The 18,752-nt window shown below is 35.7% G+C and overlaps 1 protein-coding gene across 2 annotated transcripts; it reads left to right on the top strand.

Moving 5' to 3' along the window:
* The first annotated feature begins 14,668 nt into the window (after positions 1-14,668).
* Positions 14,669-18,273, top strand: LOC111439720 (RGG repeats nuclear RNA binding protein A-like). Of its 2 annotated transcripts, none has more exons than XM_023077261.1 (7): positions 14,669-15,128; positions 15,654-15,939; positions 16,029-16,094; positions 16,307-16,439; positions 16,634-16,789; positions 16,908-16,964; positions 17,814-18,273. In XM_023077261.1, exons 1-7 carry the CDS (start codon positions 14,927-14,929, stop codon positions 17,991-17,993), a joined length of 1,080 nt encoding a protein of 359 aa, XP_022933029.1. In that variant the 5' UTR covers positions 14,669-14,926; the 3' UTR covers positions 17,994-18,273. The 2 variants fall into 2 exon arrangements, with proteins under 2 accessions (XP_022933029.1, XP_022933028.1); XM_023077260.1 differs by having other exon boundaries at positions 16,905-16,964.
* Positions 18,274-18,752: the final 479 nt, after the last annotated feature.

The raw sequence follows: 18,752 nt of genomic DNA, 5'->3' as shown, positions 1-18,752 counted from the left end.
AACTCTAAGAACATGAAAATGATATTAATATAAATATCCACGAGAATTTGTTACCTAGAGTACCAAAGATATAAGACTAGAGGGTTGTGTCAAAAGAGATATTATGATGGATTTAGAGGAACCTCATGCATATTGTATGTTCATAAGCATAGGGCTACTTCCCCTAGAGATGATGGGTGCGGACGCGCACCGTATGATGATGAGTGTGAATGCGCACAGATGAGGGTGTTCATGAGGTGTATGACACTATGACGTTCCACTGACCTCCGGACGTCGCTATAGATTAGCTTGACAAGAGGGTCCAGGGGGTGTGCGAGAACCCTAAGGATTCACACTCGTATCTGTGAGTCGTGTGTATGGAAGTATTACACATCCAATTTGTCCGAGACTGGAGGCCACCCCTATGATGTTAGAGATAGGTCCCTAAATCATGATTGCATGTGTTTGCATTTGCATGGCCTCTATAGTGGGGCCACTTACTGAGTACTTTTCGAAATACTCAGGTCGTGTGCCACATCATTTTTCAGGTAAAGGCAAAACACACTTATACGGAGGACAGCAGCATTGCGAGCAGAGACTGTGGCACGTGTATAAGGTATGTTCACATTTAAATTTTTAGGTTTATGTTAGAATAGGTTGTTATGCATTTCATTGTCTTAAATTATTTTGTATTGCTTTTATTTTCTCTAAATTTCAGTATTTTGTATTTAACGCGTAACACCGTTGTATTTTCTAGAGAATAAATTGTTTTAAGATTTATTGTCAATGTGGATTGAATTATTCGAATAACGCATGATTGAAGAATCAAAGGTGATGAGAAAGCTTTGTTCATATCTTCTAGTTGACATGTTGGATGTCATGACTAAAAGATAAAGATAAATGACAAAAACATGTGAAATGTTTATGTCAATAAGAGCTAAATTTAGACACTTATCTAAATGATCTTGAAATTAAGTATTACAAAATTCAAGGAAAATCTTACGACTAAAGCTATGATAGGAAATAGTTCTTAATTAGCCATGACCGTCATAGTGAGAGAAATTTTCAAAATTACTCTATAGAAAGAAAAATCTAAATGAAAGTAAATTTGATTTACTAGATTCTTGGTGAAGACTAGATGACACCACCTGGATAGTTGATATGATCAAAACAACTGGTTGCTATAAAAGTTTATATTTTCAAAATTGAATAGAATGAAAAGACAGCAAAAAGTAATCTCTAAATGTTAGAGTTAATTACATGTCTATGGATCTTACTTTTTATCCAAGATAATCATTTGACTTTTTATTGAATAAGGCTACAAGACCAAAGAGAATTTTGGGCTCTCATGCATTCTGACCCAAGTGGTCGGCAGAATGCAAAATCCAAGTAGATTTTCTCTCATGTCATTCTAGAGTCTATTATTAGTCTCTAATTCATTTTTACATATATGAAATATGTTAAATGAATATTTAGAATTCTTCCGTAAAAAAAAATCTAAATCTAAGACTACATATTAGTATATGGATTTATTATTAAAAATCAAAAGCAAAATGTTTGCTAAAGGAGTAAAAAGTTCGTTTTTTAAATGAATTTAACCTATAGATTTGTTAATAGAAGGTTTGATAATCTATCCTTTAAAATAAATTGTAATGAGCTTGTGAAAACAAGAAAATTACTAATTCATTAGTCGATTTTCTCAAAAAAAAAAAAAAATTGTTTTTTTTTTTTTATTATTTATGCTGATGACATATTACTCATTATGTGTAATCTTTCAATCTAACGTAAATAGATGACTACCTACCCAATTTCAAACAAATGATTTGGGATAATTCTGTATGTCTTAAAAATAGAGATTTAAGGATAAACGATAATATTGTCTCATATATATTATAGGGATTTATGCACTAAAGCCTCATAATTAATTATTTAGTTTTTAATAATAATTTTTATTATTTTATTTGTAATTTAATTGTAATCATTTGTATGAAAATCCAAGGTTATTAATGTAATCTTGAACAGTATGTGGTTGACATACAAGAGGATCGTGTTCAAGTAATAACCTAAGTCTATAGTATATGGATAAGATTAGGTGTCTTATCCTCGTAACATTATTGATACGGCCCATTTTGTAATCGTTAGAAATGATTTGATCCAAATTATTCATGTGGAGACATGTAAGTGGGGGTATCATATACAATGAGGTTGTATAAGACTGGATCAAGAAATATTTGATCTCTCTTTATAAATTCGTTAATTGAGAAGATTAATATTTCACATGACGATCATATGCGACTCGATCTTAATCCTGAGTGAGTTATGAACTCCTGCCTGTGAGGGGTTGTCCTTTAATTTACATGGGTGAGAATGGTTCTTTTAGCCGATTCAATATGCCTACCATTTTGGGGACTTGACCAAATAGGGAGTTGGGAACATAATATCATGATATAGAATTCAGTCATTTCCATACAAGGAAAGTAGATGAGTTGTTCTCTTAAGTACTGATTTCGGGACTTGAACAATGGGGCCCCACCCTCTCATTGGTCCGAGTGGGACTTGGTTTATGATTGGATCATAAACAAATTGTTCGTTAGAGAGGTACTTAAGGTGAAAGATGTAATTACAGGCGTAACAGACTTTTGACCCAGCTGTAATTATGAACAACTCGTGAATGACTGACTTGCTTGTAATGATTATATCAATGTCCTACAGTGCATAAGAGTGCAACTCTAGGTCTATAGTGGAATGGCCTATAGTTAATGAATAGAAATTGATTAATTAAAGAGTTTAATTAATTAACTTTGTATCATTGACTTATAATATTAGGTCCATAAGGTCCTTTACTAGTTCATAGTAACCGGTTCAATTTATTTAAAAGAAAATTTGAAATGTTCAAATTGATATTTAATATATTATATATATTAAATAAATAGATAAAATATATTTAATTGGAAGAGTTCAAATTAATATTTAATATATTAGATATGTTAAATATACATGGAAAAAATATATTAATTTAAAGGGTTCAAATTAATATTTAATATATTAGATATATTAAAGGAAAAATATAATTATTGTATTTGATACAATTAAATATTAAATCAATTAATATATTTTGATACATTAAATAAAAATATATTTGAAATTTGAATGAGATTCAAATGAGTTAAATATATATTATGATATCTTATAATATCTAAATATGATTGGTATAAGGTATAATATCGTAATATATTAAATATGCAAATATATTATTTGGTAAATATTCTCCAAGAGTACTTATAAATAGGACCTTCGGATTGAGCAAAAGAGACATTAATCTCTCCCACTTTTTCTCGAGAATGAAATTACATCTCTAGAGAATTCTTGAAACTCTTTTTTCTTCTCCCATTCCTTTGGGATTTTCTTTCAAGTGGCTCTCACAAGCCTAGCCTTGTGTTCGAGTCATAGCAAGGAAGATCTTGTGAAATGTGGAAGAACGTTTGGATGGTTGGATTACTTCAAGAAGTCTTGCGAGCTAGGGTTTCTATGAAGGTAGAGTTCTTATACTCGAATTTATTGTTTTTGTTTTAATTCTTAATAAATTTCAAAACGGTTCTTAATGCTTCCGCTAAGTGGATGAAGAGTTCATTCCCTTCAATACTGACAAAATTGTTGACAAATCAGACTTCAAAGAATGATAATGATCATTGAAATATGAGGTTAGAGGAATAGTATCCTAAGTAACCTCAAATGTTGAGAGTATGATTAATTATTGTCATTAGTGGGAGACAAGCGGAATATTTTTTTGCTTCTAAAGCAACAAAATGACTTGCATAACTATAATAATTTATTAAACATTTTAAAAGTGTTTCAGATATGATTTAGTTCGTCACTTTTGATTGTGATGATAGTAAAACAAAGACTAATACTAAGGACATTATAAAAGATTAATCTATAAAGAATGATATTAAGAGAGCATCGTGACCGAGGCGACTTTTAATGATAATTATTTTGATTTATATAAAATGGTTCTCTGGGCCGGTGAAAAATAGAAAACCTTAAAAGTCCAATTTTTATAATAAAGGAATCATATTTTAAAAAACTAAATAGCCTGAGCTAAGAAAAGTATCCATTAAATATAGTTTTAAAAAAATCTTTTTATAGTTAGAATTGGTTGGATGTGCATATAAAAAAAAATTGAATATGAATGACTCTCTATATTAACTTGGTTTTTAGGCCATAATCATTTGTAGGAGAGATGGCGGAGTAGTTGAAAGGGTAGTTTTGGAAATGCTACGTAGGCTTTTGTTTACTAAGGGTTCAAATCCCTCTCTTTCGGTACTAATTCAACAATGTTACTGATCACAATGTATCAAATCAAATAACAATTGATAAAGTGTTTGAGGGTCACCTAGAATGTCTAGGATTACGAGACATGTCTCATCTTCTTCTCATCTTCTCTAGGGCAAGTGGGAGAACATGTTGGGTATATAATATACTATGTCCTAGGACACATGTCTCACCCACTTAGTGCAAGTGGGAGTTTGTTCGGATTTATGCCCTAAAACCTCGTAATTAATTATTTAGTTTTTAACAATAATTTTATTATCCATGGTAAGAAAATCCAAGGTTATTAATGTAATCTTGAACAATATGTGGCTGCCATACAAGAGGATCGTGTTTAAGTAATAATCTAAAGAGTCTATAGTATATGGATAAGGTTGGATGCCTTACCGTGATAACACTATTGATACGGCCCACTTTGTAATGGTTGCAAATAATTTGATCCAAATCGTTCATGTGGAGACATGTAAGTGGGGGTATCAGTTTGTATAAGACTGGACAAAGAAATATTTAATCTCTCCTTATACATCCGTTAATTGAGAAGATTAATATTTCACATGATGATCATATGGGACTCGATCTTAATCTTGAGTGAGCTATGAACTCCTGCCTGTGAGGACTTGTCCTTTAATTTACATGAGTGAGAATGACTCTTATAGCCGATTCAATATGCCTACCCTTTTGAAACTTGGCCAAATAGAGAATTGGGAACATAATATCATGAAATGGAATTCACTCCTTCCAGTATAAGGAAAGTAGATGAGTTGTTTTCTTAAGTACTGATTTCGGGACTTGAACAATAGGGCCCCACCCTCTCATTGGCTCGAGAGGGACTTGGTTTATGATTGGATCATAAAAAAAAATATATTCATTAGAGAATGAGTGGTACTAAGGTGAAAGATGTAGTTACAGGGGTAAAACGGACTTTTGACCCAACTGTAATTATGAACAACTCGTGAAGAATCGATTTATTTGTAATGATTATATCAATAGACATAACTTGTCCTACTCTAGGTCTATAGTGGAGTGATCTATAGTTAATGAATGAAAATTGATTAATTAATTTTATATCATTGGAGCTTATGATTTGTAGGTCATAAAGTCCCTTTGCTAGCTCGTAGTAACGCCAAAAAGATCAATTTATTTGAAAGAAAATTTGAAAGGTTCATATTGATATTTAATATATTAAATATATTAAATAAATAGATAAAATAATTTAATTTGAAGGGTTCAAATTAATATTTAATATCTTAGATGTATTAAAAGAAATATATATTTATTGTATTTGATACAATTAAATATTAAATCAATTAATGTATTTTGATACATTAAATAAAAATATATTTGAAATTTAAATAAGATTCAAATGAGTTAAATATATATTATGATATCTTATAGTATCTAAATATGATTTGTACAATGTATTATATCCTAATATAATAAATATGCAAATATACTATTTGAAAAGATTCTCCAAGAGTACCTATAAATAGGACTCTCGAGTTGAGCCAAAGACATATGAATCTCTTCCACTTTCTCTCGATAATGAAATTACATATTCAATCTCTAGAAAATTCTATAAACTCTTTTTCTTCAATCCCTTTGGGATTTTCTTTGAGAAGGCTCCCACAAGCCTTGGCCTTGTGTTCGAGTCATAGCAAGGAAGAACTTGTGGAATATGAGGAAGGTTTGCATTGTTGGAATACTTCAAGAAGTATTCCAGGCTCAGGTTTCTATGAAGGTAGAGTTTTTACTTTCGAGTTGATTGCTTTTGTTTAAATTCTTAATAAAAATCAAAACGGTTCCCAATACTTCCGCTATGTTGATGAAGAGTTCATTCCCTTCAAGAAGAAGAATTCACGAAGAAGTCGAGAGCTAAGAGCTCTGTTTCAGGTTGACTAGCCTTGGTTTTTCTTGAATTAAATCCAATCCAGACTAGTTCTTAAGAAATGGATGATGGTTCCAGAAATTAGACTCAAGGATGGACCTACCAAAGAAAACTTGGAGTAATTCAGATAATAGAAGTTCGAGAACAGAGGTCTCAAAAGTCAATGTAGAGGTAAGTAGTCATCCTAGACTTTTCCTAAGATATACTTGTAGAATTGTTTTGAATTTCAGTATAAACCTTCTGCTAAATATAAATTAAGGAAATAGGAAAGAAAAACACTCCAATCGTGAGTTAAGGGCCCAAACTGAGTATTTTTTTTTAAGATTGAAGTAATATTAAAATAACCAAACTCTGCTACCTATGAAATTTTATGTTTGAGCATAACATCACAGGTTCTAAGCTATGACATGTTATGGGTATATATAAAATTTGGTGGTCATTGGATAAGAATAAGTAGCTAAACTAAATAACGATGTAAAAATGACCAAAATGCCCCTATGACAGTACCTTTGATTCAAGATCGAAATGACCTCTACATGCTATTAAATTTTATAATAGGCTTTATTTCATGATTACTAAGGATATTATGATAAGCTTCAAGGTTATTGAAATGCGTTTGGAGGCTAAACCAATAATTAGGAGTAAAATGACCTAAATGCCCCAAAAATTCTTTAAATATTTAAAGGTCTAAATTCCCAAATGTCTTTGAGACTCTAAATAAAACCAACTTATAATGACATAAAGGTATATTTAAGATTTTAAATTATTTGGATCAAATTTAGAATCTAAACAAAGTTAGGACATAAGTTAAGCTCAAAAGAAATTCTCCACACCATCACCCAAGATCTAAGATACTTTTAGAATTCTCTAGGGAAATGTTATGACTTCATGACACATTGAGTGACTCATGCATGTTAATGTGATGAGATCATAATTTATGAGATTTAATTAGGGCTTAAGAAAGTATGTTATGACTTATGCTTGAAGAATTAAGAACTTAAGAAACTAAGAGAACGCTGCTTCAAAGACAAGAACCAAGGGAAGGATCAACAGTAACCCTATATCCCCTAAGACAAGAAGAATGCTACGTACCACTCAAGAATAAATGATCAAGGTCCTCCAACTCAGAAACTCCTAGACCTTCCTGTTAGGTTATGGAGCCTACTTATTTTATAGCTTGGTTAACGGTTATATTCGGTAAAGCTATATTTGGTAAAGCTTATCAGGTAAAGCTATATATAGTAAATAGCTATATATATAGTAGATGGTTAAATCTGGTAAAGCTATATATAGTAAACTAAACTATATATATCACGGTAGAGCTTTGCAAATGTACTTTCTATTCTTTGTAATTCTCTCTTAGTGTACATACGTGAAGTCATCAATAAATAAATAAATAAATAAATAATCCTTTTAGCCAGAGTTCTCCTTGCACTTTTCACTATCCTGTTCTTTGTGTTCATCTAGATCGAGCGTGTGCGTTGTTGTGCGATCCTAACAACTGGTATCAGAGCTAGGCGAAATTCACCACGATCTGTGAAGATGGAAAGTTCAAAGATTGGAATTGAGAAGTTCGATGGATCCGATTTCGGTTTCTGAAAGATGCAGATTGAAGATTATCTGTACCAGAAAGATCTTCACGAACATCTGTTGGGGGTGAAGCCGGATACCATGACCATGAAACAGTGGAAGCTCAAAGATCGACAAGCCTTGGGGCTGATCCGGTTGACGCTATCCAAAAACGTGGCGTTCAACATTATCAAGGAGAAGACAACGTCAGATCTATTGAAAGCACTATCAAATATGTATGAAAAAACGTCGGCTATGAACAAGGTGTATTTGATGCGGAGATTGTTCAATTTACAGATGTCTGAAGGTGGATCTGTTGCTGATCATATAAATGAATTCAGTATGATCATAAGTCAACTGAGTTCGGTGGAAATTACTTTCGAAGATGAAGTTAAAACGTTGATTTTGATGTCATCCTTACCCGAGTCATGGGATACTGTTGTTGCCGCAATCAGCAATTCCCGAGGATTTGATAAACTGAAGTTTGGTGAAATTCGAAATGTAGTTCTCAGCGAAAGTATTCGCAAACGAGAAACTGGAGATTCATCAGGCAATGCTCTCAGTGTTGATCGAAGGGGAAGAAGTAAACCGAAGGGCCCAAACAAAGGGTGATCAAAATCAAAGAACCGAGAAAAATCTCCAAATAGACCTATAACGATTCAGATTTTCCATTTTTGCCTTCTTTGGTTAAGATTTTTTTTTTTATTTCTATAAATGACATATCATGTTATGCATTTATTCTCGCTCGAAAAGGTGCAATTTTAAACCAGGAAGTTATTAGGAATGGAAAAGATTCGGGTTTCTGGAATAAAAATAAAATCAAATAAAAATAGAATAAATAATTAAATGTAATCTCCCAGGAAATCAAGGGATTTCCTGAGAGACTCTTATTTTGCCTAATAGAAATATTCTTATTTCTCCAAATTTCCTTGTTCTAAAACCTAGGATGTCTTATTGGTAAATGTCTTGAGATTAGTTTTATATTTCTATGCCCAACCTTTTACATCCCTTGAAAACGATTCTTCTCCAAACTTTCCTCCGGAATGTTGGGGTTTCTTTCGGAGGAAGAATCGAGTAGAAGTAAGGCATTGATGTTGGAATCATTGTGTCAAAGAAGGTTGACCGTCGGAAATCGGTGTTGAGGACGTTGTGGGATCATCGGCGCGTCACCGGAATCGGGGAGGCGAAAACTAGGGTTTCGTCGTTTGTCGGGTAAGGAAGGCGAGGTCTTTGGAATCGAGTCGAGCGCAGACGCACACCCAACAGCTCCGGCAGCTTCGCACGCGTACACAGTGCGGCTCGGATCACACGTATACGAGATCGGCTCGGTTCCGTCAATTCCCGCAGCTCGACTTGGCGACTTAGTTGCCGGCTCGGCAACTAGGCTTAGCGGCAAGGTATCACTATAATATATCGATTCCAAGGTTTTTGGCCCCTCCGAAGCTATTTCTGCCCTTAGTTTTACTATTCGAGGTCAGTATGGTTCCTAAACATTAAAGACAGCTTAGGTCAGGGGTTTATTTTGATAAATAACATGAGGTTTAGCTAGGGTACCTTATGAAAGGTACTAAATTCTTATGTGGTTATCATAGGGCGTATTTAACCGCTGGGACTAGCTCGTTGAGAGTGACTTCAACCAAGACCATCGAGGTAAGTGACCTTATTGTTGGGGTTAGCTTACTACGTGTTGTATGATGGTGCGTGCCCTGTGGGCCCTACATGCACCATATTTATGTGATATGATTATGTGATGTATAGATTGTGTTGACTGTCGATTGTGTATATTATGTGATGTATGAATTATGTTGACTGTTGACTGTTTATGTTATGTGAAGTTATGAATGAGATATTAATATTATATGCCATGAATATGTTGATCGATGCTATAGATACACGTAGAATTATCGAGTCATGTCATGAGATGTTTATGCAACTGGAATGTTTATGTAATAGGTCATGTAATGTAAGTCATGTGAGATGCCATGTGATGTAAGAAACGTAAATGCGATGTTAGCATTGCTTATGTAATGCCATGTTAGATATGTTAAGGGACCTCATGCATATATGTATGTCACGTGCATCGGGATTTTTCCCCTTTATGATACGAAAGAATGAAATACGATATTTATGTTCGCCATGATATCATGCGAGCCCTTTTCTGCTCTGTGGTGTCCGGCTACGTGTAACACGTTGTGCTCGACCAAGTCAGGCCCAGGGGGTATGTTTATGAGCCCGCGTAGTGGGTTCATGTACACGTACATGGGTCATGTGTGAATGAGTACCACACATCCAACCCTACCCGGAATAGAAAAGCGCCCAAGGCTAAGAAAAGTTTATGAAAAGTTAGGTCCCGCTCATATGTTGCATGTGTTTGCATTCCTAACCCCAACAGTGAGGTGACTTACTGAGTATTTCATAAAATACTCAAGCCACGTGCTACCTACATTTTTCAGGTAAAGGCAAGGCGCCAATGTACGGTTGACGGCAGAGCTAAGGCCACCATGGAAGTTGGAGACGGGATATTTTTAGGAGTTTACTTTTATTAGACTGTTTTAAATTATAGCATTGAGTATTGTTTTATTTGGATCTATTTTGAATTCAGTATTGAAGGTTTATTTTTGGAGTTTAGGTTTTGTTTTGGATTCATGAATATTTATGAAAGACTCTGTCAAGGTTATTTATGATGAGCTTCCGCTTAATGAGATAAGTATGCATGGGTGACGTCACCAATTAGGTTAAAGAAAATTAGGGGCGTTACAAGACCAAGCGTAACGTGTTGAAATTGTGGAGAAAAATGTCACTTTCGGACAGGTTGTACAAGACCAAAGAGGAAGCAGAATCACAAATCTAGAGATGATGATGATTCTATAAATTCAGCAGAAGACATTAGGGATGCTCTAATCCTCAGCGTGGACAGTTCGATTAAATCCTGGATTTTGGATTCAGGTGCATCTTTTCATTCGTCTCCAAATAAAGGGTTGTTCCGGAATTTCAAGTCTGGAAATTTCGAGAAGGTGTATCTTGCCGACAATAAAGATTTGGAGATTAAAGGAAAAGGAGATGTCTGTATAAAAACTCCGGCAGGAAATCAGTGGACATTAAAAGTTGTCAGATATATTCCTAGTCTCAAGAAGAATCTGATCTCTATTGGTTAGTTGGACAGCACAAGTTATGCAACAAAGTTAGAGAAGAGTTCGTGGAAGATTATGAAGGGTGCTACGGTGGTAGCACGTGGCTCAAAATCTGGAACCTTATACACCACTGCAGAGTGTATGAACATAGCTGTTGTTGCTGAGAGTGCTTCAAATTCAAGTCTACGGCACAATAGACTTGAACATATGAGCGCGAAAGGAATGAAGAGGCTGGCTGCGAAAGGAGTTTTAGAAGATCTAAAATCTGTTGATGTGGGTCGTCGTGAGAACTACGTTATGAGCAAGCAGAAACGAGTTAGCTTCACAAGGACCGCCAAAGAATTGAAGAAAGTGCGGTTAGAAATGGAACCATATGTGGAGCAAGGTTCGATGAAGCAAGTGGGAGTTGAGCTTGAGTTGCAGGAAAACTCACTTAGTGATGTTGTAGCAGATACTCATGAACCTCCTGAGACTACTGCTGAGGAACCAGATGTGGAGCAAGGTTCCAAGACCACGAAGCAAGTGGGAGTTGAGCTTGAGTTGCAGGGAAACTCACCTAGTGATGTTGTAGCAGATACTCAAGAAACTCCTGAGACTACTGCTGAGGAACCAGATGTGGAGCAAGGTTCCAAGACAACAAAGCAAGTGGGAGTTGAGGTTGAGTTGCGGAGAAAATCACCAAGTGATCTTGTAGCAGATACTCAACAAACTTCTGAGGTTGTTGTGGAGGAATCAGCAGTGGAGCAAGTGACACCTGAACTGGTGTTGAGAAGATCATCCTGTGCTATCATAGTATCAGATATGTATGTACCTTCATTACACTATCTGTTGCTGATGAAAGGGAACCAGAGCCCTTTGATGAGGCCCTACAGTTGGAGAATACAACCAAGTAGGAGCAAGCCATGGATGATGAGACGTCTAGGCTTCAAAAATGCGTTGTACTGAGGCTGAGTACGTGGCAATAGTTGAAGCTGGAAAGAAGACGATATGTATGACTGACTATCTGGAAGAATGGGCAAGAAGCAGCACGAAGATATTCTTTACAGAAATAGTCAGAGTTTCATACAGTTGGCGAAGGAACCCGGTCTATCATTTAAAGAGAAAACACAGAAGACGATACCATTTCACTTGCAGGTTAGTGAAAGATGGTGATGTGTTTGGAGAAGATAGAGGGTGCAAAGAATCCAGCAAACATGTCAACAAAATTTGTTGTTGTTAGAATATTGAGGTTGTGCAAAGCCTCAATTGATATGGTGCCATGAAGACTCATGGTCGTTTGAGAATGAAATTCTTGGTTGACTAGATCAGTCTGGGAGAATTGTTAGGTTATGGAGCCTGCTTATTTATAGCTTGGTCAACGATTATATCCGGTAAAGCTATATTTGGTAAAGCTATATTGGGGAAAGCTATATATAGTAAATAGCTATATATATAGTAGATGGTTAAATCTGGTAAAGCTATATATAGTAAACCGAACTATATATATATCCCGTCCGGTAGAGCTTTGAAAATGTACTTTCTATTCTCTGTAATTCTCTCTTAGTGTATATACGTGAAGTCATCAATAAAAAAAAAAAAAAAATCCTTTTAGCCAGAGTTCTCCTTGCACTTTTCTCTATCCTGGTCTTTGTGTTCATCTAGATCGAGCGTGTGCGTTGTTGTGCGATCCTAACACTTCCTAGGTACAAAATGTTCATGACTCAAACTACATCACTTTGGAACTGAGAAGCCTTGGATGTAGGTATTCAGATTGCATCACTTGGAACGTAAGAAACCTTGGGTGAAGGTTTCAAACTACGTTTCTTGGAACATATGAAGTCTTGGGCATGGGTATCCAGACTATACCACTTGAAACGTATGAAGGCTTGGTCATAGGTTTTTTAGACTGCGTCACTTGAGACGTAAGAAGCCTTGGATGCAGGTTTTAGACTATACCGCTTGGAAACATAAGAAGTCCTGAATGTAGGTTTCAAACTGTATCGTAGGGAAGGTATGAAGCCCTAGATACAAGTTCAGACTATGTCACTTAGAATGCATGAAACCTTGGATGTAGGTTAAGATTGTGTCACTTGGAACGTATGAAACCTTGGACACAAGTTATCAGGTTCATGAGTTGTCCTGTAAATCCTAGGAGTAGTATCTTAGGGAACAAAACGAGAACAAAATAAGAACCAAGAATAAGATTAAAGACAAAGACAAGAACTAATAACAAAAAAAAAAAAAAGAACCAAGGAAATTAATCAAGTTCCAAGTTCTCTAAACTAAGTACCTAAAACCTCAGAACTAAGACCGTTAGGCAAGAACCAAGATTAGAACTTCAGAACTCAAAATTAAAGTCTTTTGGCATGATCATGGCAAGAACTCAGAACTCAAGAACAAAACCTAATGGTCTAAGTTCTCAAGTCAAGAATAAGAACAAGACAAGATCAAGTGTGGAACCCTAGCATACCTTTGTTGGGATTTATGCCCTAAAGCCTCCTAATTGTTTCTTTATTTTTTTAATAACAATTTTATTTTTTATTTACAATTTAATATTATCTATTATATGAAAAATCTAAAGTTATTGATGTAATCTTGAACAATATGCGGTTGACATACAATATGATCATGTCAAGCAATAACCTAAAGGGTTTATAGTATTTGGATAAAGTTGGGTATCGTATCTTAGTAACACTATTGATACAACCCACTTTATAATTGTTACAAATGAATTGATCAAAATCATTCATGTGGAGACATGTGAGTGAGGGTATCCTATACAATGAGTTTGTATAAGACCGGACCACGAAATATTTAATCTTTCTTTGTAAATTCGTTAATTGAGAAGATTAATAATTCACATGATGATCATATGCCACTCGATCTTAATCTTGCGTAGGTTATGAACTCCTACCTGTGAGCTTGTTCTTTGGTTTGCATGGATGAGAATGATTTTTGTAACCGATTCAACATGTCTACCATTTTGGGGACTTGACCAAATAGAGAGCTCGGAACATAATATGACCCGATGAAATTCACTCCTTTCTATATAAGGAAAGTAGATGAGTTATTCTCTTAAGTGCTGATTTTGAGACTTAACAATGGTGCCCCACCCTCTCATTGGCACGAGAATTAGTGGTACTTAAAACGAAAGATGTAATTACAAGGGTAACATAGATTTTTGACTCGACCGTAATTACGAAAGCTCGTGAAGGATCGACTTGCTTGTAATAATTATATCAATGAACTCAACTTATCTTAAAGTGCTAATTTATATTCTCTTATTTCAATAACACTTTGGCACTCCATCTAGGGTGGTTCTAATTTTTCAAATTTTTTTAAAAATTTATTTTAAAGGTGTATATAGATGGCACGGGAGAGGTACACATATGTAACTACATAATCGTCCTACCCAATTTGGTCTCCTATGCAATCGCAACACGCTATCTTGGGGCTTTTCTATGCAATCCTCGTACACGACATGGTTCCAACTTCGACGAACTAATGAGCTTGTAAGATCAATGATAAAAGAATACCTGCAAACTACTTCCAAACGTGGTTTTCCTTCCTAATGAAATTCACTTAAAACTAGGTTATATTAAAAGGACACTAAAAGTTGAATGTTTTTTTTTTTAACTTCTCTTTCGTTTTGGATAAATCAGCAAACCTCCAAGATATAATGCCTAAGTAAAAAAAAGTTCGAGGTTAAAATCCTAAAAAAATTACCAAAAGAAAGAAAAAAAAAAGAGGTAAATTTAGTAGGACGGCGCAGGAATACGCTGGAATAACGAAGGTTGGAAGGACGCAAATAAATTGAGGAATTTAGGTCAAGTGTTGGTTTTCTCTTACTCACGTTGGCCACTCTTCTATTGCGGCTAGGGTTCTTCTTTTTTCTCCATTTAACTTTTTGTTTTTCTACAACATCCCTGTTCTTTCTTTTATTATATTCATGGAGCTCTTGTTAAGATAGGTTTCCTGGTCGCCTTTCTCGGAGTGGAATTTCCTGTTTTTTGAGGTCTTTTTTGGGGTATTTGGTTTCGAGATTAGTTTGGAAATGGCGACCGTTAATCCTTTTGATTTGTTGGGGGATGATGACGCCGAGGACCCCTCGCAGCTAATTGCGGCTAAGCAGGTGGCGGCAGTAACGGCACCGCCGCCCAAGAAAGGCTCTGCTCAGACCAAACCGGTGGTTTCGCCGTCTCAGCAAAATAAGCCTGCTAGTCTTCCTTCCAAGCCTCTACCACCTTCTCAGGCTGGTAATATTCTTCGTTTCTAAATCTCTGGTTTCATTTGAATATTGATCCTTTCATTTCTCGCTATTGGTTGTTTGAATTTACATTTCTCAGATATAGTTTATTGTTTCTCTTCTAGCTGTTTGAATTTTTTCTCTAAAACTAAGCAAGAGTGATGGGTGGTAGCTGTTTTTAATTCCGTGGAAGTATTGAATTTCCTTTTTCTGCAAACAAAACCTTATGTTTTCTTACTATGATGGTTTTTTGTTTGTGATGATTTTTAATTATTTGAATTTATCGGTAAAACCTTAACTTTACACCTTGCTGAACTTGGTGACTGTTTATTGATTTGGACTCTTTTGCGGGAACTTGGTAGTCTGCAATCAATTTTTCGTTCTTATTTTTGTCTTGCTTTTCTTATAATTTTGTCGTCCTGTTAGATTATAGTTTACCAACCTACTGTTTCTCTAACCATTGGATTCTTATGAGTTTCCATTGGTTGAATTACCCATTGGGAGATTGAGATGGTCTTTTTCTTGCTTTGAGTAGTAAGAGAAGCAAGGAATGAAGGCAGTCGTGGAGGCCGTGGCAGTGGACGAGGTGGAGGACGAGGATATGGGCGAGGCCGTGAGGGTGGGGGCTTCAATCGTGACTTTGCCAATAGTGAGAACACTAGTGCACCTGAGGATGGAGAGGCTGGAAAGACAACTGAAAGGCGTGGATATGGTGGGCCTCGTGGTCGTGGTGGCCGTCGTGGTGGTTTCAATAATGGAGAGGCTGGTGATGGGGAACGCCCTCGTAGAGTATTTGAACGCCACAGTGGAACTGGCCGTGGGTTAGTCTGTTTTTTAAAACCTCATTTTATTCACTCCTTCTGTATAATTTACACTGTTTTGATGCTTTTTTCCTGATTTTTATTCCTAGAAATGAAAACAAACGTGAAGGGGCTGGTCGTGGAAATTGGGGAAGACCAGCTGACGAATTTGCTGAGTAAGTACACGTATATACCCTCCATCAGCGTGGATGTTTTTTTCTGTTAGAAGGCCTCAACCATATAAAGTGAGTTTGGCCAGCCTCATTTTTCTTTAAAGTGGGGGCGGGGTTATATTTTTATGCTTGTGTCATTATCTCTCTATGCTAATAAGGTTATTTTTCTCTCCTTGACAATTAGTTGTACCTTAAAAGTTCTGTTTTATATCTAGGGTAGCAGAGGAAGCTGTTAATGAACCTGAAAAGAATGTGGGTGATGAGAAGCCCGTTCAAGAGGAAGATACATCAGGTGTCAACTCGGAGAACCCTGCTAAAGAACCAGAGGAAACAGAACCAGAAGACAAGGTTAGCTTTACTATACTTACATTTTTGCTTGCATTTCAAATTGAATAGCTTTACTATACTCTTAATATCATAAATCTGATTCATCTAACAGTTGTAAATTTGATTGCATGTTAGCATGGTGAGCTTTGATTATGAACTCCGTTCTACTGTTTTGCTTTATTTTTAATCTAGTTTACTCTTTTGTTCTGATGCAGGAAATGACTCTGGAGGAATATGAAAAGTTGCTTGAGGATAAAAGGAAGGCCCTCATGGCTCTAAAAACTGAGGAGAGGAAGGTGGATCCCAAAGAATTTGCATCCATGCAACAACTTTCAAGCAAGAAGGAGAACAACGACATCTTTATTAAATTGGTACGCACTTAATCCTCTTTTGGAGTTGATTATCGATGGGATCTGATGACACTTGGCTTCTTGGTACATCAAATGAGAATTTAACCATTTCATGTTCTTCTGTTACTCCACCTAGCAGGGATCTGAGAAGGATAAGCGAAAAGAAATTGCAGATAAGGAGGAGAGAACTAAGAAGGTATTATTGCCTCTTCTTATAAACGATTTCTGCCCATTAAATTGTTTACTCAGGTTTGATGTCTAGAAAAATTCTAAAAGTCTTAGGGCAGCCTCCAGCCATTGTCTTTGTGAGGCTGAGTGAGGCTGAGTGTATGTCTAAGCCTTATTTTAAACTTAAAAATCATATAATAACATAACAATATATTGTAAAGAAAAAAAGAAAAATTTCAATTGTCTTTCAATATGCATAAGTTTTCATGAGTTAATCACCTCAAAATGGAGAAACAAAATTGGACCAAAATCTTGCCTTGCCCTCAGAAGATGGAAAAACAATGCAACTCAAGACCCTACGAGCCTTCTTCCAAATTGTTTTGAGGAGTTAAAAGAGCCCAAACAGAAGATGGAAAAACAATGAGAGGAAAATGACAATAGTAAATGAGGTAAGGAAAAGAAAATCAAGAAATAGAGAAAGAACTGACCTTTTAGCTTTCCCTCATCTGTTACCACCCCAAACACTTTTTCCTTCCACAAATGACGGACAAAATTATGGCCGTCTGTTTTTAGGCATAAAGTAGTAGGTTTTTTACATAAAATTTTCTGTAAAGTCAATTATTCAGTGAGTTATATGCCTCATTTAACCGACCTTTTAACTTAAGTTTAACCACACAACTTGCTTTCCTCAAGGCTTATGTTTTGAAAACATAGATGTCCTGCGAGGACATAGGATGCCTTTTATTGGGTCTATTTGGAACCTTCATCAAGAAATTTAATTGATTCTAGAATTTAAAATATGAAAATATGAAAATATGAAAATAGACCTTGTAGAAGGTTAAATTACTAAATTTTCTTTTGTTTTCTTGTTTTTTAGTCTTTGAGTATTAATGAGTTTTTGAGGCCTGCGGAAGGAGAGCGACACTACACCCCAGGTGGCCGGGGAAGGGGTCGTGGTCGTGGTTCAAGGGGAGGATACGGTGGCAGCTCGATAAGCAATGTTGCAGCCCCATCCATTGAGGACCCTGGGCAGTTCCCGACCTTAGGTGCAAAGTGAATTTCTCTATAAATTTTCCCTCGAAAAACTGTGTGTTTTTTTAATCTGGGGCAGGAAATTGACTAGAATAACAGTCGTGTCTCCAGTATCAAAATGATTTTCATGTTTTTCTTCTGGTTTAGGTGTAAATTGTGAAAGTCTTGTATTTGTCCTGGTCTATTTTCCGTTGTGTGTTCTCAACTGTTGTTTCAGACTGTTTGACAGATGAAACTATATATTTATGAGTTCCTTCGTCCCCCACAGAGTATTGTTTACTTCCCAAATGGGGCATGTTGTTGTTGATTTGTTGCCATTCATGGAATTTTTCTGTTGTGATACAGATAGTGAGAGAATATGAGCTAGTTTGTTCTTTTTTGAGTTGGATCTGAAATAGTGGATTGATTTAGTCTCATATTTGTGCGATGGAGGGATGAAAAGCAGTGGGGAATTTAGAATGAGGAATCAACTCTGAGCGAGTTGGGCACTGTGGCAACAATGTGAGCTTGAGATAAAATAAACGGGCGACTGGGAAAGAAAGGTAGAAGGGAAGATAGAAGAACCGAAGGTAGAAAGGGAAGATAGAAGAACCGAAGGTAGAAAGGGAGGAGAGGGAGAGGTTTCTTTATTTCGGATGTCACATCAGTTTAAAAGGCATGACCCTCACACATCCTTAGCTAATAATAATTCACGTGTTATAAACATAATCTAGAGAAGCATAGTATCTAAATAACATGCTTATAATCTACTCCTAATCCATATAAACTATTTGTTAATCATGCT

The sequence above is a fragment of the Cucurbita moschata genome, unplaced genomic scaffold, assembly GCF_002738365.1.
Source record: "Cucurbita moschata cultivar Rifu unplaced genomic scaffold, Cmos_1.0 Cmo_Scf00103, whole genome shotgun sequence".
Classification (NCBI taxonomy): Eukaryota; Viridiplantae; Streptophyta; class Magnoliopsida; order Cucurbitales; family Cucurbitaceae; genus Cucurbita; species Cucurbita moschata.
Note: the sequence above shows the minus strand (reverse complement) of the source record. Positions and strands in the feature narration are given on the sequence as shown.

What these genes read in the sequence shown, in the direction of transcription:
- LOC111439720 (XM_023077260.1), top strand. Translation starts at nt 14,927, where the DNA reads ATGGCGACCGTTAATCCTTTTGATTTGTTGGGGGATGATGACGCCGAG. An exon ending in CACAGTGGAACTGGCCGTGG is followed by an intron (nt 15,940 to 16,028) that starts GTTAGTCTGTTT and finishes TTTTATTCCTAG; the next exon opens with AAATGAAAACAAACGTGAAG. An exon ending in ACGACATCTTTATTAAATTG is followed by an intron (nt 16,790 to 16,904) that starts GTACGCACTTAA and finishes TACTCCACCTAG; the next exon opens with CAGGGATCTGAGAAGGATAA.